This window comes from Rattus rattus, chromosome 8 (genome assembly GCF_011064425.1).
Source record: "Rattus rattus isolate New Zealand chromosome 8, Rrattus_CSIRO_v1, whole genome shotgun sequence".
NCBI lineage: Eukaryota > Metazoa > Chordata > Mammalia > Rodentia > Muridae > Rattus > Rattus rattus.
Window position 1 is genome coordinate 113,305,654 of NC_046161.1, and position 26,380 is coordinate 113,332,033.

The 26,380-nt window shown below is 47.3% G+C and overlaps 1 protein-coding gene across 5 annotated transcripts in view; it reads left to right on the forward strand.

Moving 5' to 3' along the window:
* Snrk (SNF related kinase) overlaps positions 1-25,041 on the forward strand; it is a 54,029-nt gene extending 28,988 nt beyond the window's left edge. For 3 of the 5 annotated variants that reach the window (XM_032911240.1, XM_032911239.1, XM_032911241.1), the window contains exons 3-6: positions 14,061-14,202; positions 18,544-18,756; positions 20,747-20,881; positions 23,112-24,706. In XM_032911240.1, coding sequence (XP_032767131.1) covers positions 14,061-14,202; positions 18,544-18,756; positions 20,747-20,881; positions 23,112-24,273 — 1,652 coding nt within the window. In that variant the 3' untranslated portion in view covers positions 24,274-24,706. Of the gene's footprint in view, positions 1-14,060; positions 14,203-18,543; positions 18,757-20,746; positions 20,882-23,111 lie in introns of all 5 variants that reach the window. The other 2 variants (XM_032911238.1, XM_032911237.1) reach the window with 1 other exon arrangement.
* The last annotated feature ends 1,339 nt before the right edge of the window (positions 25,042-26,380 follow it).

Sequence of the window (26,380 nt, forward strand, 5' to 3'; positions counted from 1 at the left end):
AATAGAGCTGTGGATGGTGCCTAAGGAACAACAGCTGAGCTGTCCTCTGGCCTCCACACACACTTATAGAGCTGCTGGCACATAAACACACAAATGTGTTCTGTGTTCCACACACACTATACATCTGCAGGCACACAAATGCATTCTGTTTTATAAAATTAATGCCTAAACTAATATCCTTACATTTTAACTTAGGAACGCAAAAACTGTAGCCTGTCAGCCATTGTGGCTTTGTGTCTGGGGATTTGAAGGATAGAGACCCTCTCCAAGGTAGATCTAAGGCCTGGAGCCCAGGGTCTGGGTATGACGCCTCTTTGCTGAAAACAAAGGAGGGGTAGTAGAGAGGTTGAATAGAGAGGGTGATGATGGTGTTTAGGTGTTTTGCTTGTACGTATTTGTACCACATATCTGCAGTGCCTGTGGAGGCCAGAAGAGGACATCAGATATCCTGGGATTAGAATTACACATGGTTGTAAACCACTGTGTGGATGCTGGGAATTGAATTCAGGTGGCCTGGAAGAACAATCAGTGCTCTTAAACACTGAGCCATCTCTCAATGCCCCCCCCTTTTCCTACTGTAGATTGTTTATCTTATTGTAAATTATCTAGCTGTGATTTGGGTAGGAAATGATAGAAAATTTGAGCTAAGGTTTCTAGACAAGGCTGTTCCTAAAGAGTCCATTAACCAATGGCTACATTGCCAACCACATTACCATAATGGGAGTGTTCAGCACATTTGATGTGTGCTTGTAAACCCTTTTGACACTGTTAGCTAAGTTTGTGTATCAGCTCTGCACTGGATCTTGACATATTTGCTAAGGTTCATAGGACACCCTCTGTGGACTGAGAGCTTAGTAGGCAGAGAAGCCCCAGATGGTGTGGCCCATCACTGTGTGCCAGGGTGGGTCCTTGTTTCTCTGTTTAGCAGTGCCTTAACTTTCTAGAGGACTGAAGTGGTGGAACAGATTCGTATAAGACAGTGAGCCCGGCAGATCAGATGATGTGACTAAATCTTACTAAGCACAAGTCATTTCCAAGCTTGTATTCCAACATCCAAAGCCTTTTTGGTTTAGGGGTTTTAGTAATTTATTCTTTTCAGATACTACACAAAAGAGCTTTTCTAACAGAGAACACCATTTGCTTACTGGGCTTGGCTGTCACAAGGAATCATTAAGTTCACACCTTGGGTTCCTGAGGGCTTGCTCTCTTCTTCTGAGAACTAGTCTCAGCCTTCAGTCAGCCCATGCAGATGTGTTTTCGGATGGCACAGTAGGACCAGCCAAACCCGATTCCCTGAGGGGTAGAAACCCACCTTTCTCAGGTTTAACGTGGTACCTTTTTGTCTGCCTAAGGTGCAACTCTTATCAGGTTATAAGAAAACAACTTGATACAAATTGCTGGGATTGACCATCTAGCCTCAATATCAAAATGATAGCGTCAATTAGGGGAGTTCGGGTTCATTGGTGGAGAATTTGAGTGGCCTCTGTCTAACCTTTGACTCTCTGGCATTGTTAAGGGAAGAGAGGAGGCTGTCCTGTGAATATGGGGTTCCTTATATGGGATGGGGTGCTGAGACTCCTAAACTGTCAGTCACAGTGTTCATAGAGATCTGCTTATACATTAACCCCTCCCCTCCCCCAAGTCTCTCCCTTACTTTCCCTTTTCTTCCCTAATTTAAAGCAGAGTCTGGTGTTGCACTTCCTGTCCTCCTGCTGTAACCTCCAGAGTGCTGGGATTCTAGGTATGTGTCACCACACCTTGCTAATAACGCTTCAGTTGGCCCTGACTTGGCAGTGCACCAGGAAGCAGAGAAAAACAAGAAACAAAACAAACAAAATCTATAGTCCTTTGTACCTAACATGGACAAACCACGTGTATTTTGTTTATGGCTATCATTCAGAGTTTCTTACAGATTGGCAGTGATTTTATTTTATTTATTTTTTTTTTTCTATTCTTTTTTTCGGAGTTGGGGACCGAACCCAGGGCCCTGCGCTTGCTAGGCAAGCGCTCTACCACTGAGCTAAATCCCCAACCCCCGGCAGTGATTTTATATAAAATGCTAGCAAGCTCAGCATTTCCATGTCCAGCTTTCAGCTAGTGGGTAGTGTGGAGACTTCCAGAGATGGGCTTCCTCTTAGCAAGTGATGGAGAAGACTCTGGAGGGCCCTCTGAGGCCAGGGGAGTCCTTTTTTAAATCCTGTTGGTGGGTGATACACTGTGGAAAAGGGCCATGCTTCTGCTTCTCCCAGCTCCTTCACTGCTGACTCCAGACTTCAGTGTGAGGACCGCTTGGTTTGCAGCTTGGTGAATACTAGAGTGTACGTACATGTGTTGACTTTGCATCTGAATCTGCCTGTGTCCCTTTAGAGAAGGCTGGGGCCCCACACAGGTTCCTCTGCATCTTAGTCTGGTTCTTCAGTTGGCTATTCAAGTCGTGTGGACAAAGTAACAGGACTAATGTATTCAGAAGACAGCAGGAGAGCTATTGTAGATGCTGACTGGAAGGATAGCTAATCTGGGGAGAAGGAACGGCAGCTCCCCTGGGATGCAGTATGCCAGACATATTCTTGTTCAACTAAGGGTTTGTATACGAAGAGTTGAGGAGGGAAAGAGCCTTTACTCAAGGCAAGTGAGCATTTATGTTAGCATAATAGCTGTAAACACTGGGAATGTAACTTTTTCTGGCTTCAGTCTCTAGCACACATGCTCCCACCTCCAAAACCTTTAAGTGAAAACAGTGCCTTCAGTTGCATTGTTCATGATTGCCCCAGGCTGGGTAAAGTTGTAGAACGGCCGTGCAGTTGAGTGCTCCTGATCAGGAGTCTCCTGCTCTGAGGAAACCACATGCCCATACTTTATGGCAAAGCTTAGAGGACACAAAATAGACCCATGGGGGTTATGCGGGGAGCTGGGTTTCACCACAGGGCAGCACATAGAAGCTATACAAGACGGTAAGTGAAGGTGCTTTGCACCTGACTGTGCTGTGCTTATGCAACTGTGTTTGTCAGGATTTGATGGATGTACCCTAAGAACTGGGGTGGGTGTAAATTACACCTTAAAGAACTTGGAAATGATCAGCATTCTAGGATCTTTAACAGGCTAGTATTCAGGATTGTTTATGATGTCATAGCTAGACGTGGGCGGGGGGCTAACAGACTGCCGTCTTTCTTACTGGCATTAAGTATTCTTTGCTTTCATAATCAGAAAGCAGTAAATAATCTCTTTACAACCAAGAGGTAGGTAGCCAGTTTTTAGAGAACTTTCTGGCTAAAGTTATAATATGAAGGCAGTCTGAAGGAGTCAACCAGGTTATATATTTGCTGGGATTTCTAGAAGACATACTGATGTCTTTTGAATATAGGAAAACAAGTTGTATACATTTGTATGTCCCTGTCTAGTTGAGGTGTCAGGTGTAGACAGCTGACCTGAGAATAGCTACAGTGATGTGAGAATTGTAGAACTCGTTACTATCTTAAAGTTAATTTTCTTTCTCCTCTAACAAGGAAGTCAAACCTTCTGGCAAATTTGACATTTTATGTTTTCTAGGGCAATGATGTATCCTTTTAAACACATGCCTCAGTTTCCCTAAGTTTTGTTTTGTTAAACCCTTTGTGATTTCTGAAGGAAGTCTATTTGTCTCAGCTGACTGTTTCCATGTAAAGGGATTTCTGCCCCTGATATTATTCTGGCTTTGCACCTATCTTCAATACACTTTGAGCTTTATGCAGAATCAATGGAAGCCTTACCTCACCAGCTCTTAAACCAAAGTATCAAGTTTCTACAGACTTCAAATTCATCAAGTGCCAATTATTCATACTCTTGATTGTGCTATACTGACCAGACAGATGGACTCACACCACATTTGTCCTTAGTTGAAACATTTCTACTTTGTGTTTAGAGTCAGACTGGTAGTTGTATAGGACTGAGTGGGGTTTGAAGTGTCCAGTTACTACCTGGGACCAGCTGTGAAGTCACTGTGCCCTGACAGAGTTCTCTAGTGGGTGCCCCTTGAAAGAGCATCCACACTTGACAGGCAATGAAGAAGGCCTTGCTGTGCGCTGCTGTGCCCACAGCCTTGTCTCTCGTGAGTTGCTGTGTTCACAGCCTTGTCTCTCGTGAGTTGCTGTGTTCACAGCCTTGTCTCTCGTGCGCTGCTGTGCCCACAGCCTTGTCTCTCATGTGCTGCTGTGCCCACAGCCTTGTCTCTTGATGTGAGTTGCTGTGTTCACAGCGTTGTCTCTTGTGTGTGCTGCTATGTTCATGCCCTTGTCTCCATGGTTTTTACTTTGATGATGTGGACATCTCAGACTTTATGTCATACAGTAAAAATGAATGACAGCTAGGGATTTTCCCCTAGAGCTTATAAAAGGGAGGTGAATCAAAAAGATCTAATTTTGTAAAGGTGTGCATTTGTAACTAATTCTTCACCATTGTCTCTAGCAGTTCCTTGAGGTTGCTCTGATTAGGTAGAAAACGTGAGGTAATCAGTGCATTCAGATGGACTTTGTCAGGGAATATAACTGGGTGGCTACTTGTGTTTGCTCTGACTTTGGGGTCCCTTTCACTAAGAACACGCAAATCAATATGTCCTGTGCTGGGAAATGGAAGTAGTTGAAACAGCCACCAATACTGTCTTGATTCCTTAGATTCTCTCCACATGTTAGTATTGAAATCAGATACACACAGAGATGCACAGACACATGCACACACAAATACATAGCTACACTGTGAACTTGTGCACACACACACACACACACACACATCATAGCCACACACGTGGACATAGACACATACATACAGAGATGGTCAGTAATTCTCGTTTCAGAAAAAAGTGGGTTATGACAGCTATAAATTTTTGTGGAACATACCTGGGTTTACTGAATGTTCTTAATCTTTGAAGCAATTACTAGTGATAAAAATAGAAATAATCCACCAGGCAGTAGTGGTACATGCCTTTAATCCCAGCAGCTGGGGGCAAAGGCTGGTAGATCTCTTATGTTCGAGGTTAGCCTGCTCTAACAGAGCAAGTTTCAGGACAGCTGGGGCTACACAGAGAAACCCTGTCTCGAAAAAACCAAAAAAGACAAAAGAAAAAGAAGGAAGGAGGGGAAAGATAGAATTTTTATTTCTCTCGTTATGGAGAAATTGATCTGAGTCCCTTGAGGGAACCCCACAGGTTGCCCTGTTATGGTGAAGGCCCCCTTTCTCCAAGAATACAAGACTGTGTTGAGGCCTCCTCCTCTCTTCCTTCACTCCCGTTCCTGTAAAGAATATCTCATACACGAGAGAGAGAGAGAGAGAGAGAGAGAGAGAGAGAGAGAGAGAGAGAACATGCACTACTCTGTACCCAGAAGCAGCTGGCATCACCAAGAAGTTACCAGAGAAGCGATGGTAGAAGAGATTAGGCTCAGGGAAGCTAGGTAATTTGGCTGCAGTGGTTCTCACCTTGACAAGCATGTTCTTGTCATGAAGCCATGCTAAAAGAAGTGGCCTGCGATTTATTTATTGTTTTATTTTATTTTTTGCCTGACTATCTTACTTTCTTCATTTATGAAAGCTGTTTCCTGACTGGTGCTAGGTTTGTAAAGTGGGATGTGAAGGAATTGCTGAGTTAGTATCTCTTGCCTGCCTGGAGAGATGCATGTGCAGGCAAGCTCACAGTGTGGCTGTGTGTGTGTGCGCGCAAGCTCACAGTGTGGCTGTGTGTGTGTGTGTGTGTGTGTGCACAAGCTCACAGTGTGGCTGTGTGTGTGTGTGCACAAGCTCACAGTGTGGCTGTGTGTGTGTGTGTGTGTGCACAAGCTCACAGTGTGGCTGTGTGTGTGTGTGTGTGTGTGCACAAGTTCATAGTGTGGCTGTGTGTGTGTGTGTGTGTGTGCACAAGCTCACAGTGTGGCTGTGTGTGTGTGTGCACAAGCTCACAGTGTGGCTGTGTGTATGTGTGTGTGCACAAGCTCACAGTGTGGCTGTGTGTGTGTGTGTGTGCACAAGCTCACAGTGTGGCTGTGTGTGTGTGGGTGTGTGGGTGTGTGTGTGGGCAAGCTCACAGTGTGGCTGTGTGTGTGTGGGTGTGTGGGTGCGCAAGCTCACAGTGTGGCTGTGTGTGTGTGTGGGCAAGCTCACAGTGTGGCTGTGTGTGTGTGTGTGTGTGTGTGCTCAAGCTTACAGTGTGGCTGTGTGTGTGTGTGGGGGTGTGTGTATGCACAAGCTCACAGTGTGGCTGTGTGTGTGTGTTTACTACTTCACAGTGTGACTGATAACTTTTGGGGTTCTTGAACTTTTCCCTGTTTTAACTTGAGCAAACAAGTTTGCACAAGTGGTAACCAGCTGACTAAAGCAAACCGCAGCTGGTGATCACTGGCCATCCTCTGCTGCACACTTCTTAGAGGCCTTTTCCTCTTAGCTTTATTTTTTTTAGAAGCTAGGAATAAGCACTGCCTGCTCTTGCAGTCTGGAGCTGCTGTCTCCACAGTATTATGGAACTGTGTTCTGCATGGTCTCAGGGTCACCGCAGTAGCAGGTTCAGTTGGGTCCAGAGAATGTGTTTTGCAATGACCGCCTACAGCTGAGATCTCTGGGTCCTAGGTCTCCAGGCTGGTGGGCAGTGTGAAGGAGCTTAAAGAAGATGAGGGCTGTAGAGGGAGCTCTTGGAGAATTTAAGCACATGGTAGAATTGTGTCCTTGACTCGAGAGTCACAGGGCGAGTAGAGTAAATGGTCAGTGATTTTTTTTCTAAGCTTAGGTGCAGTATATAATGAGGAGGCTGACCACAGATGGGGACAGTTTGGGACAAAGTCTATAGCTTAGTTCAAGGGGCATTAATTTTTAGTTGCACGGAGCATTTGCATTCACTTGGGTCTTGCTGGAAAGGAACTGTGGAGACCACTGCAGTGATCCACTCCTCTTGGCTCTGCTAAGGAAAGACTGCTTCCCCCTGATACCGTGCATCAACATAGAGACTAGTGAGACTGAGGGTGCTGGAGACAGCTTGCTGTGTGTGGGAGGCTTGTCTAGGTTCCTCCAGCCTCTTCTGCTTTGCTCTGGCTTTGCCATTTTTTGTGCTGCTGAGGATCAAACCCAGGGCTTTGGTCCTACCTGGCAAGCACCCTACCCTGCACACAGCTCTGGCCCAGCCTCACTTTAGTTGAAATAACCCGATCGTTCATTTCTGTGCTAGCTTTGCTATCCTCGGGGCTGACCACAGACCTTGTTGGGAGCAGGAGAGAACCTTTGGTAACCAGTGCTTTGGGTGATTTTAGATTCATACAGGTAGCTCTTGCTGGTAAATAGGAATTTAGTGTGGTAAACCACAGGCAGCTAAGTGTCAGACTTATCACAAAGGAAGCAAGGAACCAGCGTTTGTTGTAGACTCCCAGGATCCGGGTACTTGAGAGTAGTCCCGGGTGTCTCTGCACAGGTCACGTGTCAGTTGCTAGCAGAGCTGTTTGAGTGCAGATGTGTGATTTTAGCAGGAATAGGAGGTGCTGTAGGCATTCATCCCAGTGACTTTAGAGCTTTCTGCTTTTGTTTACTCTCTCCTGACTAGTTCTGCTTCTGTTTACTTACTCCTGACTAGTTCTGCTTCTGTTTACTTAACTCCTGACTAGTTCTGTTAAAAGAAAGCTTGAGGAAAAATAATAGAGATTTCTATGTGAAACCTCTCATCTTCCCATTTTATTACTTTCTCATTTTTATTTTAGATAATTCACATTAGAAGTTATTTTTTAAATTGGCAGGTTCTTTTGTCTGTCTTGTTTGATCTTTTGATAGCCTTCCTAAAAGCCCTTTCTAATATAAACTCTACTATATCAACCTGAGAATTTGTGCATTCGAATGTATTGTGACTGATAATCCTACCTGGGCTAGGAGGGGAGACTCTGGACTCATTTGGGAATTATATTTCCAGTTCTCCTGAGAACTACCAGTAACTCTTATCCTGTATAATATCAGACTTCAGATTTGTTCTCTTCCTGTGTTAGCATAAATTGAAAGTATTTTTTTTATATATTTACCAAGTAAGCATTTATTTTTCCATTTTTGTCAACCAAGAGCCTTTATAGTTGGGTCTGAATCAAAATGTCACTTGAAGAAGCAGCATCACCACACTCGGACTCCGGGTGCTTTCTGTTTGTAACATGACTGCACACACTCCCGCTATGGTGACTTTAAAATGAAGGTAATGTGCTGTTCTCTCTGTGTCCCAGTTTCTCTAGCCTGGACTGGGATGGTAAGTCCTGGCAGTACTAGTACCTCAGGCTCAGGAGCTTACAGTTGCATTAAATGTTTAATGGAAAAATAAAATACCAAAATGAATTTTTATGAAGATAATGTTACCTCCCTCTCCAACTTGTGAGAGGTAATTCTCCTGCTGTCACCAGCCATCTGTTCCTGGGGACCTTCATTAGGACCTGAGAGAACTTAGATAATGAACATTTCATTGGATCATAGCAGGGAAGGTGGGAGTGTACAGCAGAGCCGTACATGGTAGAGGTCAGGAACAGAGAGTAAGCAGGGCCAGGCGTACCCCTCAAACACCAGTTCCTACTCACTCCCTTTTCCCAGGTTTAACCAAAGATACCACAGCCTTCCGAATGGTGCCTCGAGCTAAGGGTCAAGTGTCCAGAACGTTGGACAGTGGGGAACAGTCCAGACTTACGCTCCTGGTCTCAAAGGCTCATGACCATCTGTAATGTAATGTGTTTAGTTGCCATAGTCATCAGTTCTACACTGTTCTGAGGGTCAGAGTTTAAAGTCTGTTGAGATTAATGTCTCTTAGCTGTAAACCTTGTGTGAAATATTTTCATTATGCAGAGGTACAGAGTGAACACGCCCCTTCTAAAGGGGAATAGGAAAACAGGAAAGACTGGATCAAAGATTGAAATCCAGCAAGCAAATCAAATCTGATGACTCCATGTCCAGTGCCAGAGCATGCGCTGGCACCATCTGAGATCCTTCCCGGGGCCCTGCCATTTGCAGCACTCATGGGCTCTGTGCTAGTTTTGTGACAGCTTGGCATAGCTAAATTCATCCGAGAAGAGAGAACTTCAATGAAGAAAATACCTCCATACAATAGAGCTGTAGGAAAGCTTTTAGGGCATGTTCTTGGTTACTGACTGATGGGGAGGCCCAGTCCATTGTGGGTGAGGCCGTCCCTGGGCTGATGGTCCTGGCTTTGGTAAGAAAGCAGACTGAGGCAAACCATGGGGAGCAAGCCAGTAAGCAGCACCCTCCACGGCCTCTGCACCAGCTCCCGCCCCCAGCTTCCTCCCTGCTTGAGTATCACAGAGATAGTACTGAGTTCTGCCAGCTCGCGTGTCTGGGTGACCCTGCACGCCTGCTGCAGCCTCTAGGTGCCCACATGACTGAGCCCGGGAAGTGCACCCCTGCTAGCGCAGGGCACCCCATGATGCTGTCCCTTTAAATAATATTTTAAGATGCTTTTGCATCTCACACCCTGGTCCCTGCCTGCGTGCAGTGCTGACCGCAGCTCCCTGCCTGGGTGCAGTGCTGACGCAGCTCCCCTGCCTGGGTGCAGTGCTGACCGCAGCTCCCTGCCTGGGTGCAGTGCTGACCGGCTCCCTGCCTGGGTGCAGTGCTGACCACCAGCTCCCCTGCCTGGGTGCAGTGCTGACCGCAGCTCCCCTGCCTGGGTGCAGTGCTGACCGCAGCTCCCCTGCCTGGGTGCAGTGCTGACCGCAGCTCCCCTGCCTGGGTGCAGTGCTGACCGCAGCTCCCCTGCCTGGGTGCAGTGCTGACCACAGCTCCCCTGCCTGGGTGCAGTGCTAACTGCAGCTCCCCTGTACTAGCCGTGGCTCACTGATGTCTCTTCCCTGAGCCTTCACTGTGATCCTGCGCCATTTCTTGTCATACCCTGCACTTTTGCTTCTGATGTTCCCTGTAAAGCTGACTGACAGCAACAGTAGTGACTGTGCCTGTTGGGCACAGCCATTGCTGTTCGTGTTTCTGTTGGCTTAGTCCTCTGAATTCTGACCAGAAAGGCCCACCCAGCAGAGACAGGAGCACTCTTGGGCTTACCTGTCTGGGGCCCCCAAACTCCTCTCTCTTCTCCCATAAACCAGTTTCTGACATTGAAGCCTCATGTCCAGGCGTATCACACCGTCACCACACTAGTGGTACCAGTTGTCTGCATATATTCTGTATTGTGACCAAAATTCCCAGCAGAAATGAGTGAAGGGTCTATGAATTTTCAGTCCATTATCATCAAAGCCATGCCTCGTTACCTACCTGTACTTTCAGCCCCCCTCCTAAAAGCTCCAAACCCTGGGAAGTGGCATCACTTGCTAGGGGCCAAGCGTTCAAACCATGAAAGGACCAAGGTTCTGGAGTCCTCAGCAGTGCACCTGACTACCGTGAAGCCTTCCTTGCCACCCTTCCCACCCCTCCCTCCCTCCCTCCCTCCCTCCCTCCCTTCCATTTATTTATTTATTTACTTATTTACTTACTTACTTACTTACTTACTTACTTACTTATTTTCTTCCTTTGTTGCCTTTATGCCTCTGGAACCTTAGCTCTGGCTTTCCTTACTGAAGTGAGAGTCTTGTAAGGTCAGAGCCTTGGCTCTGCTGGGACAGTGCCTGCTGTTGCTGAGTGGGGGCAGCTCCGTGCCTTTGAGCATCCACTTAGCAAGGTGTCAGTGCTTAGCCTTTCACTCCCCACAGCAGCTTCCTAGGGATATAGATTACTGTCACACTCTTTTTCATCCATTTGTGTGCGTGTGCGTGTGTGTGTGTGTGTGTGTGTGTGTGTGTGCGTGTGTATGTGTGCGTGTGTGTGTGCATGTGTGTGCATAGATGTGGAGACCCAAGGTTGAGCCCAGAATTTGCCCGTGGTAGCTCTTCCACCTTACTCAGTGGAGCAGGGTCTCAGTCGAACCAGAATGCCCTGGTCTGTCTGATCCCATGAGACAGTTTGTGGCAGAGATGCTGTTTCCATCCTCAAAGGCAGATGCATGTGGCTGTCATGGCCACTTGACATTTATGTGGGTTCAGGTCTGGGGATATAGACTCCAGTCTTCATGCTTGCAGAGCAAGCATTTCATCACCGAAGCATCTTTCCAGCCCAAGTCCAACATTTTAAAGTCATTTGTGAACATCCCACATTTGTTCAGTGGGCTATTAGTTATTATCACTTGTTTTGTTGTGAGACAGGTTCTCTCAGGCTGACCCCAACTCGTGATCTACTGTGTGTAGCCATGTGCCTGGCTAGTAGCCTGTTTTTATCATTTTCTTTTGGCCCCTGTATTGAAAAAATAAAATCATTCAAGGACGAAAGAGAGAGGAGAAACAAAGCTGGAATAGAAATTCAGTCCTCAGTGTCAACAGAAGATTGGTTCCAGGACACTTCATATTAACCTCCAGAGCACTCAAGTCCCCTGTTTATCTGTGATAATGGGATATAGGTATGTGACTGTCTTAGCGTTAACTTCAACTTGACACAGCCTAGAGTCACCTGAGTCTTAGTTGAGTAGTTGTCTTTATTGGGTTTGCCTCTATGTCACATCTTTGAGGGATTGTCTTGATTATTAATTGATGTAGGAGGGCTCGGCCCACTGTGGGTAGCACATTACCTAGGCAGGTGACCCTAGTCTCTTTAAGAAAGCTAACTAGTCCTGAGCCAGAGAGTGAGCCAGCCAGCAGTGCTCTTCTGTGCCTTTCTGCCATCAGCTTTCTGTTTGAGTTCTGGCCTCAAGTTTGTTCCCTCAGTGATGGACTGTGACCTCAAAGGGCCAGCCAGATAAACCCTGCCCTCTGGTAAGTTGCTCTTGGGCAGTGTTTCATCACAGCAGCCGAAGAAACCAGAGCAGTGCCTACACAGACATCCCCATATGTACACTGTAAGGGCTCTACAGATTGCCTATGTGCATAGCACTGTGTGCATGGCGGAGCTGCACCGTGGGTGAGAAGGACAACAAGTCTGTGCATGCTTAGTGCTGATCCCTCATCCTGGGAGGGAGGACCGCCTACTTCTGAAGCTGTCTGTTGTGTTCCTGTATGGCCCTTAACTGAAACGCTTCAGCATTTTTCACATTACTTAGTATAGGGCTCTATTTCTAAGTTCCTTCACTTGTAAGTGGTTCCACATGGAGAAATTACTTAAGCACTAGCCAGACTGTGGGGTCTGCTTGTTGTGTTGATCTTCTTAGCTGTCCCTCTAACACGAAGTAGACAGAATGCTACTGTAAACGCTATATAAAAAAATAGGTCGGGGCTGGGGATTTAGCTCAGTGGTAGAGCACTTACCTAGGAAGCGCAAGGCCCTGGGTTGGGTCCCCAGCTCCGAAAAAAAAAAAAACCAAAAAAAAAAAAAAACCAAAAATAGGTCATGTGCTTGAGGAACGACCTTGCTTTAGTTACTTTCCTACTGCTGTCCTAAGACATGGTAACCAAGGCAACTACAGAAGAAGGAAAAGGAGTCCATGACTATCCGGGCTCACAGCTGTTTGTAACTTCAGTTCCAGGGGATCTGACACCCTCTTCTGACCTCCATGGCACTGCATGAATGTGGCATACATACATGTGGCATACACAACATACACACACACACACACACACACACACACACACACACACACTTGTAAAACACTCATACACAAATATAAATCTTTTAAAACTCACACAAGGGGAGTTGAAATTAAATATCAGTAACATACATTTCCTTTAAAAATCTTAAGGTTTTACATACTTCTCAATGGCTATTTAAAGAATAAGTGTGGTTGGCAGTCATTACTGAAGCTACTTAAGTTAGAGACCTCTGAGATCCACTGTCAAGGCAGCCTGCAAGTCAGACCATTCATGCACTTCGAGAGCAGGCTAGGTATGTTCTAGGGATTAGACCAAGTGGTCTGTATATGTGCCTTAATTTCAGTGGCTTGTTCTGCTGCTGTTTGACTGCTCTTCATAAGCACACACACACCCGAGAAGCCACACTGTGGGGAATGCGTTAGTTCTCACTTGTTGCCCTTCTTTTTCATTTAAATCAAGGAAATGACTAAAAATTTTAATTTTCCTAGCTTGGAACTCCATTATTTTGGGTGTTTTAGGCTTACATGAAAACAGCAGTTGCCTGTTAGCAGGTGTGACGTGATGTCATGGCAGGCTTCATAGCACCTAGGTTTTCCTCTGAGCCTGTGTGTGCTTGTGTGTGTGAGCGTGTGTATTAGCTCACATATATTTTCATTTCTGGAATGAAAATTTGTGATGCTTTTTTTAAATCCTTTTTTTTTTTTCTGAAAAAAAAAGTTCAAAGAAAGCATTGCTTTTGTTTTTCCACTGAAAGGAGGTTGGTTAGTGTTGATTCCTCCATTGTTAGTTTTGCAGCTTCACACTGGGCAGGATCCTGTCAGGACAGAAGTTTGTCCAAAACTGGGCAGTACTGGAATACTTTAATGCCAAGAAACTCCTTCTCCTCTTAAAAAAAAATAATTTTTTAAAAAACCTTTTAAAATAGTGTGTGTGTTGGGGGTTGAGTAGTACACATGAGTGCAGTGTGCATGGAGGCCAGAAGAGGGCGTCAGATCCTTTGGAGCTACAGTTACAGGAGGATATGAGCCATTGTGTGGGTGCTGGGAACCAAACTCAGGGTCTCTGTCCCTCCATCCCCATGCCTTCCCTGTCCTAATGAGCAGCTCTCACTGTTTATTCGCATGATAACTGTGTTTAGTGTGTTTCTGAGCTGGAGCCTTCCCTTTATACCTGTCAGGAGTTGTGTGGCCCAGGCACCACCCCAGACGAGGTCAAGAACAGCTGAGGGAATGCCGACCTCAGGCAAATCCTCTCCAGTTTCACAGTTTTAACATCTTTGATGCTGGGTGCACCACAGTCAGGGAAGAGTGTACCTTGTCCCGTGGCTTAGAAGCATGGCAACACTTATTTCCTAGTTCTGTTATCAGACAGGGCTTAAACCAGCTCTGTTGAAATTTTGTAGTCTGCTCTGAATATTTTTACATTAAGAATAAAATACTTGTTTTCTTACCTTTCCCCTTCCTGATGTTCCTGGTTTTCTAGATACTCCGGTATTTAAATGTCACCTTTGGTTTGTAGACATATGGAGCCTGGGTGTGATCCTCTTCATGCTGGTGTGTGGGCAGCCGCCCTTCCAAGAAGCCAACGACAGTGAGACACTGACCATGATCATGGACTGCAAGTACACTGTGCCGCCCCGTGTGTCTGCAGGGTGCAGGGAGTAAGTAAAGCATGTGTTCATAAAGGGACTCCATTACTAGAAACTGACTCACCAACATGTCAGGAACACCTGGCATACCTTCACGGGCAAGGATTTGACTCCATTTATTTATGAGATTAAGTTTCTGCTGTTGTTTGGGGCACCTGTTAGTATTTTGTAAGAAATCCAACAGGAGAATGCAAAACATTCTTGCTTATTTCTTATCCATGTTTTCAAGAAATCCTTTTTGCCATTCAGCCTCCAGAGTGGTGGGTAAGACCTTCCCTGGCCACTGCCTTTTTCTTCAGTAGCAGAAAGCAAGAGTGGAACTGTTGAAGCTTCCAGAAGAGTTGGGCTTTCCTGTTTGGCAGGAACATGTCCTTACATGGTATTTCCTGACTGTCACGGTAGCACATCTTAATGACAGCATGTCTTACGTTCACACGTCCTTCCTCAGCAGAGTAAAGGCTGTGCTTCGGTATGTGCCACTGTGGGAAGTCAGCACTGACCGGCACATTCAGGTTTCTCCATCATCTGTGTGTGAGAGAGAATCCTGTGAAAGGGCTGTTTGAAGTTTGTGATATTTTTAAATGAACCAGCTGAGATTGTAGTTACCAATTAAAATGTTTCCTTCTGTATCAACAAAGTTTTGAGTGTTTCCCAACAAGCTGTAAGGACAAGCTATGCACAACTGAGGGTTCTCTTTCAGATAGAGTCCCAACTTGGTAATGGAATTCTGTGGACTTAAATCCTGGCTCTTCTTCTTACTGCTCACGTGACAGTAGAAAAGTGTACTTGATGGGGTCACTGTGAAAACTGCGAGGTGATAGTGCAAAGCGCAGAGTTCAGGCTGGAGCACAGAAGAGGCCCTGTGTGTGTGGTGGTGATGGTGATGTGCTGGTGGCAATTTGGGACTGGAGCACATGGAGGCTGTTTATGTGTTGTTGGTGATGATTTTAGGGTGTAGCACATAGAAGGCTTTCTCTGTTTCTTGGCTCTGATGGTGATTTTAGCCTAGGGCTCTTGGGAAGCTCTGTTTCCTATACTGGTGGTGGTTGTTGATTTTAGGCTGGATCGTGTTTTCCAGTGCAAGTGCACACATGCATCTCTGTGTGTGTGGACATGTGCCAGTGTGTATGTGTGTGCACACATGCACCTCTGTGTATGTGGACATGTGCCAGTGTGTATGTGTGTGCACACATGCACCTCTGTGTATATGGACATGTGCCAGTGTGTATGTGTGTGCACACATGCACCGCTGTGTGTGTGGACATGTGCCAGTGTGTATGTGTGTGCACACATGCACCTCTCTGTGTGTGGACATGTGCCAGTGTGTATGTGTGTGAGTGTGTGTATACAAGCTTGTGTGCGTTCATGTGTAGTGGCGATTTTAGGTCCTAGCTCTTACTGTTCCCTTAGGAAGCTGGTGTACACCAAGTGCAGGTTAGATATTTATAGCTCAAGATTATCTTCCCTGCTCCCATTTAAAAACAAACAAAAACATATCTATTCACTTTACATCAACTATGTCATTAGAATCAACATGGATGCTCCCATTCCTAAGATCTGAGGTACTGCCTCTGTGTCTCCCTTCAGAGGAAAACACACAAAATCAACCTTTCCTAATGTCTTTTTCTGAGTGGCGTTTTAAGGAACTGTCCATTTTTCCTAACTTCCTGTGCATTTCCTTGAGTGACTGTGAGGCCTTTACTGTTGGGGCCACACTCTGTGTGGATGCTCCTTGTTTGTCACCACGCTGTCTGCAGCGTTGGCTCCTCCGTGTCTGGCTTCTGATGCTGTTCCCTCACAGTTGTACTTTCTTCCTGTCCTCCTGTCAGCCAATTCTCTGCCTAACGAGGGTGCTTTCTTATTCAGAACCCTATGCACCTCACAGAATCTCCTTCACTCCTAGAATATTTAGGACTAAAACTCCTCTGACACAGGTTAGCCTCTCCACATTGGGCATGACCAGTCCTTCGCTATTCAACTTGAAACCTTTCCTCATCTTTGTTCGCTTCCTCATGCCTTGTTCACAGTGTGGCTTTATTTCTAATCAGCTGTTGATTATTAAGTTAAAATAGAGTCTGTATATTACCATGTATTCAGATTTTTGAGACTTGTTTATGTCCATTGTGAAGGTAATTGTTATAGTTGAGTTCTTGAAAGAATGAATTTCAAGTTGGGGCCAGAGGTCTATGTACATTTTAAGGTCAAGCTCACGAATTGTTCAAAATCGTTTGCATTTAGAGTTTTTCTTCACTGCTTCTGTTACCTCTGACATTATCTTCTACTGTGATGGTGGCTTCATTTTATTCCTGAAGGTTTGTGAGCTTTTGCTTTGACAGTTTTGAGGTAGAGTTACTAGATACAGGTGAGTTGCAAACTGCTCTGCCTTCTGTTCTTGCTTAGTTCTGTGTGGTCTAGAGGGAGCCACGCCTGTCTTTGGATCGGCACCTGTGTGGCATTCCCTCACCTTCCTAACAGTCCAGACCCAGGGCTTCCTTGGTCCTTGGGCTGTGGATCTTGCTCTACCTGCATTTGTTGAGATCAGTCGTGGTTGCAGATGTGGGGTCTTCGTACACGTCTCTTCTGACCTGACTCTGCCCTGGGTGGTGGGGTTTTCCTTTCCCACCGTATGCTTCATCCTCAGCTAGCTGGGGAGGTATAAGCCATTATTTTAGGTTTTTTTAAATCTACAATTAATACTTATCTCTATTGTCTTCTAAAACACTTTAAAATCCTGATACCTCACTATTAACTAGTATGTGGTGATTTTATAACTGAGTTGACACTTTATGTAGTCAGATGTTGTTGATAATCATCCAGATGTTAGCACAAACGTTGCTGTACTCCTCTCAGTTGAAGTCTGTTCTTCTGCCACAGTTAAGTCCTTCCTTTGGGGAAACATCGCTTGGTTACTGCTTCCTCGGGGCTGGCTCATTGCTGTGTGTGACCACGAGAGTCATTGCTGAGTTAAACCTCTGGTTCTTCTCTCTCAGCCATAAGATGTCCTCCCAGTGTCTCTCAGAAGCTGTTGCTGTCACTGAGAAGTCAGATGTCTACCTTACAGCGCCTTCTGCAGATTTCTGCTTTTCTCCTGGGGCTTCTGTGTATCTGTGCTTAGGCTGCTGGGCTCCCTGGCCTTTGATTCGCACTCTTGCATGAACTTGGAAAATTCTCAGCTATTACCTCCTCAGATATGTGTTCCTCATTTCCCGTGTCCTTTTGAATCTGCTGTGAGCGTCGTGTTAGCATCTCCACTCTGTCTCATCTTATTTCTTGGTATTTTCTATCTCAGCTTAGAGACAAAAATCTGTCTTCATATTTTATATTTTATTATAACGAATTACATTTGTTTTAGTTCATATATTACATACAGAAGTCTTGGCTTTATATTTATTTCATGAATTCTCTTACATTTAATTTCTTAAATGTATCCATGGTTTTTTTGTTTTTTGTTTTTTTTAATTACAGTTTATTTTAGAAGCCCCCTTTTATTTTTTTTTTTTCCACAAGATTGTCTAGCATAATGTTGCCTATTTCTGTTCCCTGGTCATAGTTTGGAGTTTTGTTTTATGAAGTACATTTAACGTGGAAGTGGGTGTGGTGTGTTGAGCATTCCCAGCATCTGCATTCTGATTTACTCTGTGTTAGGGTCTTGCTTGTGGCACTTTAACTTCCTTTGTGGGTTTTATTTGTATTAGTTTTGAAACATTGTTCAGAAATTCTTTTAAGTTACATTCTACAGAAAGGAGTTGTGCATTTCCTAGAACCAGTGTTAGCACACATCTTCCTCTCACCTTTGTCTGAACAGTGGATTTCCTTCTTGTTTCTCACTGGGCATGGCCTGTGAGCTTTCTTGACCTACCGTCAGTAGCTGCTGCCCACTGTGGCCAGTCCCGTGAACCTAGTGCAGCTCACAAACAATGCAGGGAGCTGTGAGGCCGCCAGCTGTTTGTCCCCACGGTCCCTGCTTTCACTCTGGTTTTAGCTATCAAGTAGTCCATGTTTATATTTTGCCAGTCCACTTCTAAAAATGTCTTACATGGTATTATTTTCATCAGGAGAGTAATTCATTCCCGTGACGCGAGCAAGCTGGCCAACGCTGGTCTCCGGTGTGCACTGAGCCAGTTTGCTTTCAGAAGCACAGGTTCTGTCCATTGCCAGTTACGTCTCATCAGTACACTAAGAGGCTGGGATTGTTTTGTTTTATAAATACTGTGGCACCAGATTGTCATTTGTCAGTGAACCTAGTTAAATTGCTTGTGACTATGTAAGAAACAGTGCTTGTTGGTAACAGCCATCATTACTAGTCCTTGCAACAGTTCGCTTCAGTAATGGGCTACCTTTCTTTCTTCACAGCCTAATCACACGGATGCTGCAGAGAGACCCCAAAAGGAGAGCCTCTTTGGAAGAGATTGAAAGCCACCCTTGGCTCCAGGGAGTGGACCCCTCACCAGCCACCAAGTATAACATTCCCCTCGTGTCCTACAAGAACCTCTCGGAAGAGGAGCACAATAGCATCATCCAGCGCATGGTGCTTGGGGACATCGCAGACCGAGACGCCATCGTAGAGTATGTCTGCACTTGTCAGCACTGGGGACACACTGGGGTCTAGGAGTCTCGATTCCCATGGCCTTTACACACTCTCAGGCCATGCTGCTTACTTAATACTGTGACTGACCACCTGACAGAGCACTCTAAGGGACGAAGGGTTTGTTTCTGACCTGTAGTTTAAGGGGATGTAGTCTGTTTTGGTGGGGAGGTGTGGTGGCAGCATCAGTAAGTCAGTCACACTGCCTGGCCATCAGGAAGCAGGGAGCAAATAAGAAGTAGAGCCAGGTTGTCAGACCCAAGCCTGTGGGGACAGAGCACAGAGGGAACCCCCACCTGGAGCCCCCGGCTGGTAGCCATGCGTCCTTGCCCTCTAGCACCCCTGGCCCTGGCAGGCCCCGTGTGTGAGCCTCTGTGCTTCCTTTCACTCTAGAGGACAGGTAAGCCTGTCAGGTGTTGCCAGGCCTCTCTTGGTGCCTGTGAAGAGGAGTAGAGTAGGGTGGTTAGTGTCAGTGGCACAGTGTCTGTGGAAGTGTCCCCATTGTTCCTGGGTCGCACTGTGAGAGCAGAGACCAGTGTCATGACAGTTGAGCATGCATTTTGTGTGGGTGGTGCCAGTGGGGCTGTCACATGCTGCCCCTGGCTGCACTGTACTTAGCAGGATGGGATGAGTGGTCCCAAGCCTACAGGATTTGCTGTCCACTCCTTGGAGCCTTTCTGCACCGTCCCGAAACCTGCATATTACTCAGTCGTTCATGAAGGCTGTCAAAACGAGCCATTCCTACCTTAGCAGTGCAAGCAGGGAAGCGGAGTGACAGCAGCCCTGCTCTGTCTGTCTGCTCTGATGACAAGGCGTGGTCAGAGGTCCTACTGAAAACAGCAGATAGAGCACAGCCACAGGGAAGAGGGTTACCTCATGTACTCCATGAGACAGGTGCCCCAACTCAGGAAAGCAGCAAAGAGAGGCAACCGTGGGATGGCCACTTAGGTCTGGCTGTAGCATCTCACGTTTTCTGACATGGGAAAGAGGTTGATAGGCTGGGCATGTAGGGCAAACCTCCATGTTGGCCAATGGGAGCTCTATTTTCTGGGAAGGGTCGTATCTGTATAGGATACACCCCTTTAGAGTACTTTTAGTGCAGTAAAAATAAATATTTGCAAGAATAAAGCCAGGCTTTTGAACTTGGCTCTCGTTTTCTGCAGGGTCCAGATGCTTCTGAGTTTTCATGTTTGTGCCCAGCATTTAAATGACCTGAGGAAATACAGGACACTTGTCGCTTCTCTATAGTGGCCTCACACCCATACTCCTTATTCTGCTTCTCTATAGTGGCCTCACGCCCATACTCCTCCTGCACACTGCAGTTTGCCAGGCCAGAGGTTTAAAGAAACCAGAGCTGCGTATTCCTAAGCCTTGTGCCGTTGTTCCCTGACTGCCAGCTCGGGAGGTGGGTAAGGCCTACCGCCATGGTGCCTGCCCTGACATGGTGTCCTGTGAGCATTGCTCTTTAAATGGATGCAGGAACACATTGACTTACTTCAGGGAGAGGATGAGAGCAGCCTCCTCTTGATTGCACTGGCTCTCCAGTGCCTAAACTGCTAGTGGATGCAAGAGTAGAAACTCCTCCAGCCATCCTGATTGACAGCTGCTCACACAGTGCCTTAGGTAGCATGGGCCTTGCCTTCAGCCATTTCTCCTCCTCAGCAAAACCCAGTGTCACAGGCCAGCCACGGTTCCAGAAAACACACTGCTCTTGGAAGCCTCAGTGCCTTTTCTTCTGTCTGGGACACTCACATCTGTAGCTGCAGTTTGCTCTTTCCTTGATGCTCTGAACATTTTTATCCAGTTTCTTTTTTCTTCAGATTTCAGTCACAACCTAAACAACTACAGGGCTTTGTTCTTTCTAGTTTGTGTTTTTCTCATTTTAAAACCTTCCCACATATTGGACATCATTAGACGATACTGTTTTTTAATCTTGTAAAAACCTAGATTGTTTTTGCTTTCTTTCCTCAGAGCCCTGGAAACCAACAGGTACAACCACATCACCGCCACTTACTTCTTACTTGCTGAAAGAATCCTGCGAGAAAAGCAAGAGAAAGAAATACAGACCAGGTCTGCGAGCCCCAGCAACATCAAGGCCCAGTTCAGGTGAGAAAAACACCTCCCTGATATTAGTGAGTTAACATGTGACACAGAGAACTGTTTGTTGATGGTTCATAGTCCTCCAAGTAGGAGGGTCCTCGCCCTCATGATGTGGACGGCTGCTTTCCACTGAGGTTACACCACACTGCTCTGCTGTACGCAGCGGTGGGAGTTCCCAACACCTGGGCATCTCTTGCTTCCTTCAGGATTTCCTCCAAGAGCAGTGAGGTAACCCTATGGTCACTTGGAAGAATTTTTTTTAAAGTAGGGAGCATTTAGGCTTTCAGAAGTTGGACCATCAGCTCAGTTAGTTGCTTACTCTCAGGAACATAACAGCTCTGGTTTACCTGAGTACCACCATTGACCTCCTGAGGCTGTGAGGAGGGCTCAGTGAGTTAGACCAGAGCCCTCACGGAAGTCGGTCCTCAGCCTTGCTTGGCAGAATGAACCCTCACTGTCCTTCAAGCCTGGGTGACCAGTCTTGGTTCTTTACCTGCAGAAGAGGGTTGTCGTGACACCTCTTTTGTTGACTAGATTTCACAACATTCCCACACAGCTCTGGGGGACTGACTTTAACTAAGCAGTGGCTTCCATGCACTCAGTGGCATCAACCTTTGACAGTTCCACTTGCTGCTCTGTTCTGTCCAGATGTGGTCTCTGCCCTGTTGGGCTCTACTACTTGTTGCCATTTTGGACAGGTGAGTCACATATGCTGAGGAAAGATGAGCGAAGAAACTGTGGTTTTCACACAGTGACAGCTGTGGGGGAAGAGCTCTCACTCACAGGTGTTTGTGGTCTCTGGGCTTTGCTTTACGTTGTGGAAACAGGAGAGGATCCAAGCCTGCATCCTGCCATGCTGTTCCTGCTTCTCCATGGCGCCTTCCCTTACCTTCTACCGCAGGCCTTACTTGCAGGCCTGCAAGCCCCACTGTTTGACTATTTCCCCACTTGGTGGCCTTATCAGCCCCAGTGAACACCCAACTCCAGGCAGAGGCAGAGGCAGAGGCAGAGGCAGAGGCAGAGGCAGAGGCAGAGAGGCAGAGAGGCAGAGAGGCAGAGGCAGGAGGCAGAGAGGCAGAGAGGCAGAGAGGCAGAGAGGCAGAGGCAGGAGGCAGGCAGTTCTTGCTCCCTACAGTTGCGCCAACTTGGGGGAAGATGTTTGGGTAACATTTACAAGTGTAGGTCACAAAGCAGCTATTGTAAGTGCCTCTGGCATCATTATAGTTCTGAGGGCCTCCCTCCCCTCGGGTAGTTAGAGAACTTGCCCACACCAGCAATTCCACATTGAAAGACAGCGTTTAATTAAGTTTTGCTATCCGGTACCCTTGTATGGGGATTTGTACCAGCAGAGCTATTTGTTAGTGAAGAGGTTTGTCCCAGACCCTGCCCTTTAAGTCCACTGACCCATTTCCATGTCTTCTGATCAGTGCTGAGCTTGCACAGCATCCTTTAAGTCTGTGCTGGACAGTCCAGGTGGATCTCATCCACACTGTGCGTAAGGCTGCAGTGCACTCATGTACGTACGTAGACGTTCGTATGTAGATGGTCTGTGTGTATGAATGTGTCATATGAGCCTCTCCACGTATGTAGGTGTGCATGTATATAATTGAATGTGTGTAGCATTCGTGTCTATGTGAGACTGTGTCTAGATCATGTGTGTAGGTATGCATTCAAGTAGATGACAGCACATACATGTTTGTAGGTGTGAATGTGGGCACGGATGCAGGTGTGCGTGTATGTCTGGATATATGCGTGAGCACGTATGCAGGTGTGCGTGTATTCAGGTATGTGTAAAGTGTGGTGTTGAAGTTCAGAGTGAGCTTTGGCCTCCCCCAGCATCTGTCTGCCCCATGTTTTTTCTGACAGCTGTGGTATGATGTGTGAATTCTGTCCTAGCTCCGTGTGCATGCAACTTTATGAAGGCATGTATGTCATGGCTTCCTTGTGGGGTTCAAGGACACCTTGGGTTTTGGTCCTCACTTGTACCTTTTTGAAACAGGGTCTTCTCTGCCATCTGTGGGGGTGCTGGCCAGTGATTCTGGAACTTCTCCAGTCTCCATCCACCACCTTGTGATGGTGCTGGACAACGTGTGCTCTGCCTGCCGCACCTGACTCTCCATGGGTGGTTAGTGTGTGAGAGCAGGTTCTTAGCACTTGGGCCGCAAACCCTGACCTGTTTGTCTCCCCAGTACCGGCCAGCAACTCCATGACAGTTTCTTTTTCCTCTGTCACACAGGCAGTCGTGGCCAACTAAAATTGATGTACCCCAAGACCTTGAAGATGATCTCACTGCCACCCCTCTGTCACATGCCACAGTCCCGCAGTCTCCTGCTCGGGCTGGTGACAGTGTCCTCAATGGCCACAGGAGCAAAGGCCTGTGTGACCCAGCCAAGAAAGATGAGCTCCCGGAGCTGGCGGGGCCAGCACTGTCCACTGTTCCACCGGCAAGCCTGAAGCCCGCAGCCAGTGGGCGGAAGTGTCTCTTCAGGGTGGAAGAAGATGAGGAGGAAGATGAGGAGGACAAGAAGCCTGTGTCCCTGTCCACGCAGGTGGTGCTGCGCCGGAAGCCATCAGTCACCAACCGCCTGACATCTCGAAAGAGTGCCCCGGTGCTCAACCAGATCTTCGAGGAGGGCGAGTCTGACGACGAGTTTGACATGGACGAGAACCTGCCACCCAAGCTGAGCCGGCTGAAGATGAACATCGCGTCACCAGGCACAGTGCACAAGCGCTACCACCGCAGGAAAAGCCAGGGCCGTGGCTCGAGCTGCAGCAGCTCTGAGACCAGCGATGATGACTCTGAGAGCCGCCGGCGGCTGGACAAGGACAGTGGCTTGGCTTACTCATGGCACCGGCGTGACAGCAGTGAGGGGCCACCAGGCAGTGAGGGCGATGGTGGCGGTCAGAGCAAACCTAGCGGCGGTGGTGGTGTGGACAAGGCCAGTCCAGGAGAGCAGGGCACAGGCGGCAGTGGCCAGGGAGGCTCAGGTGGGACCCCATCGGGTACAGCAGGTTCCTCCAGGCGCTGTGCAGGCCCTGACTCCTCCTCATCCTCCCCCGCCTCTGCCGCTCCACGTGGTGCAGAGCTTGTGCAGAGCCTCAAACTCGTGAGCCTGTGTCTAGGCTCGCAGCTCCATGGCGCCAAGTACATTCTGGACCCGCAGAAGGCCTTGTTGTCCAGCGTGAAGGTGCAGGAGAGGTCCACTTGGAAGATGTGCATCAGTGCCCCAGGCCCTGGCCCCTCCGCTGACCTTGACCCTGTGAGGACCAAGAAGCTGAGGAACAACGTGCTCCAGCTACCTCTGTGCGAGAAGACCATCTCCGTGAACATCCAGCGCAGCCGCAAGGAAGGGCTGCTCTGCGCCTCCAGCCCTGCCAGCTGCTGCCACGTCATCTGAGCTGTAGCGTGCTCACTTCATCTGTTCTGACGTGACAATGCATGGTCTTTGTGCATGCTGCTACACGCTACTTTTCTTTTCCAGCCGAAAAGTCTACTGTGTGATTTTACATTCATGATTTTCAGTGTGGATGACCAGGATGAAGTTGTGTATCTGGAACCCAACGTAATGGAGCGCTTAGAAATTCATGTTCTGCACTTAACCTGGAGGGAAATGCTTTCGTTTCCTTGTGAAAAGCCCAAATTCCTGTCCTGACCTCCGGTGATAGGGAAACTCCATGCTCTGAGGCCCACTGGTGCCCGAGACAGAACCAAAGCAATAACGTGGTGATGCGATGCCCACAGGCCAGCCGCCCGGGGCCTGTGCACCGAGAACCTTAGAGCCACAGTCTGAGCGCCCACACCTGTTTGTCTTAAGTGACTGTGAACGCAGTTGGGGCTCTCACATCTTCATTGACAGAAATGTTCTTGTTTGTAGTAGGTGAGATCAGCTACTTAGTCTGTGAGGCAGCTTACCCCATAGAATTACAAGGAGACAATCTTTTGTGAGGCGATGAGGTGAACTCAAGTCTTAACTCTATTTAGAGTGTGTATGTCTGTCTGACAGAACAAAAAAAGAGGCTCTGTGTAAGTTTCCCCTGCAGGACACAAGGCGGGGTTTCCTTCAAACCTGTGTGGAGCGAGAAGCACAGGGCCTGCTGCAGTAGCCACAGTGCACACAGGTGGCCGGCAGCAAAGTCAGAACTTCCTGGGGTGGTTTTCCAGGAGCTTGGTGTGAGGTGGCCTCGGGTTTCTCCCATTCCATGGCAGCGTTTGGCTCAGCTGTGAGAGCAGCTGATGAGAAACTCCTCAGGAAGGGTAGTGCTCGGGAGTCTGTCCTGCTGCCTCCTACCACACACTGAACGCAGAGCTCTAGCTCGTCCTCTCCCTTCCGACGACTCCGGACTGATAGCTGTCTCCTCTCCCCAGGCATCCTCTCTCGATGCCTGTCCTCCCTGATCTTGGGAAGCCCAGGTGCTGGGTTTTCCACGGTGCCCTAGGGGGTTTGTAAGCAGTGTTCAAGCGGCCTGTGGGGTAGGTGCAGCTGGCCAGGGTCCTCTCCTCACTCTTCAGCTGCTGTCCTGTTTCTGAGTGACAGCTGCTTCTGAGCATGAGTCAGAGCAGGCAGGGCACAGGCCACCACTTTTCTTCCGTGCTCAGTGACTGCTACTTTAGGGTTAGTGTATATTACTCAGAACTTCACAGTGTAACCCGACTTTACTAAGTAAAATGATACTTAAGATACTTCCTAGAGCTAGCTAACTGCTTGTGCTTTAAGCTGCAGTCCCTCAGTGTGACAGTCACACAGGTGAGAGCTGTGAGGGTAGACGTGAGTGAAGCCATAGAGCACATTTGCTTGAAATCCTTAAGCAGGGACCTTCCAAGGGCCAGAAGCCAGTGTGGCTCTCAGTGCAGAGCCGCATCGGTGTGGGCCAGGAGAGATGTCTATACGGGGCATTGCAATAAACTGTCGCAGCTGTTTTCCAAGTAATGTACATACTCCTCTGTGGTCACGCCCAGCCTCGAGCGGCGCCTCTGAACTCAGCCGACGTTTGGTCTCCAGTGGTTTTTTTATATTCAGGTGTATATACGTGCTCACTTTAGATCAGCAGTGTTGGCCATTATACTGCAGAGCTGGGTCATAGCCTTATTAGTTGTGTGTGGTTGGTGACCCTCTGGGTACACAAGTGTCTGTTGAGTGCTGTCTTACCCATTTGTTGACAAGTGGATGTCTGTGCATGTGTCGTGTGTCATGGGATGTCACAGAGGGAGGGAGCAGAACCATCACCCAATAGTGGACCAAACTACTTCCTTGCTCTAACCAGTGACTTGTCCCCTAACCTGTCTTCAGAAGTCACATAGAGTTACAGTAGTGTATAAATTAAATATTGTGGGAAAAGTTAGTCTTGTATTTTTCTGTGTGTATATATATATAATTATGTACTTCTGGAATTCTATCTGTATTTAAAGATGTGACAATCTTGACACCAATTTTAAAAGTCCTGAGCCTGAACTAAGATGTCCGAGGAGTCAGAGTTGGTGTGCTGAGAGCATAAACTTGTCAGCCG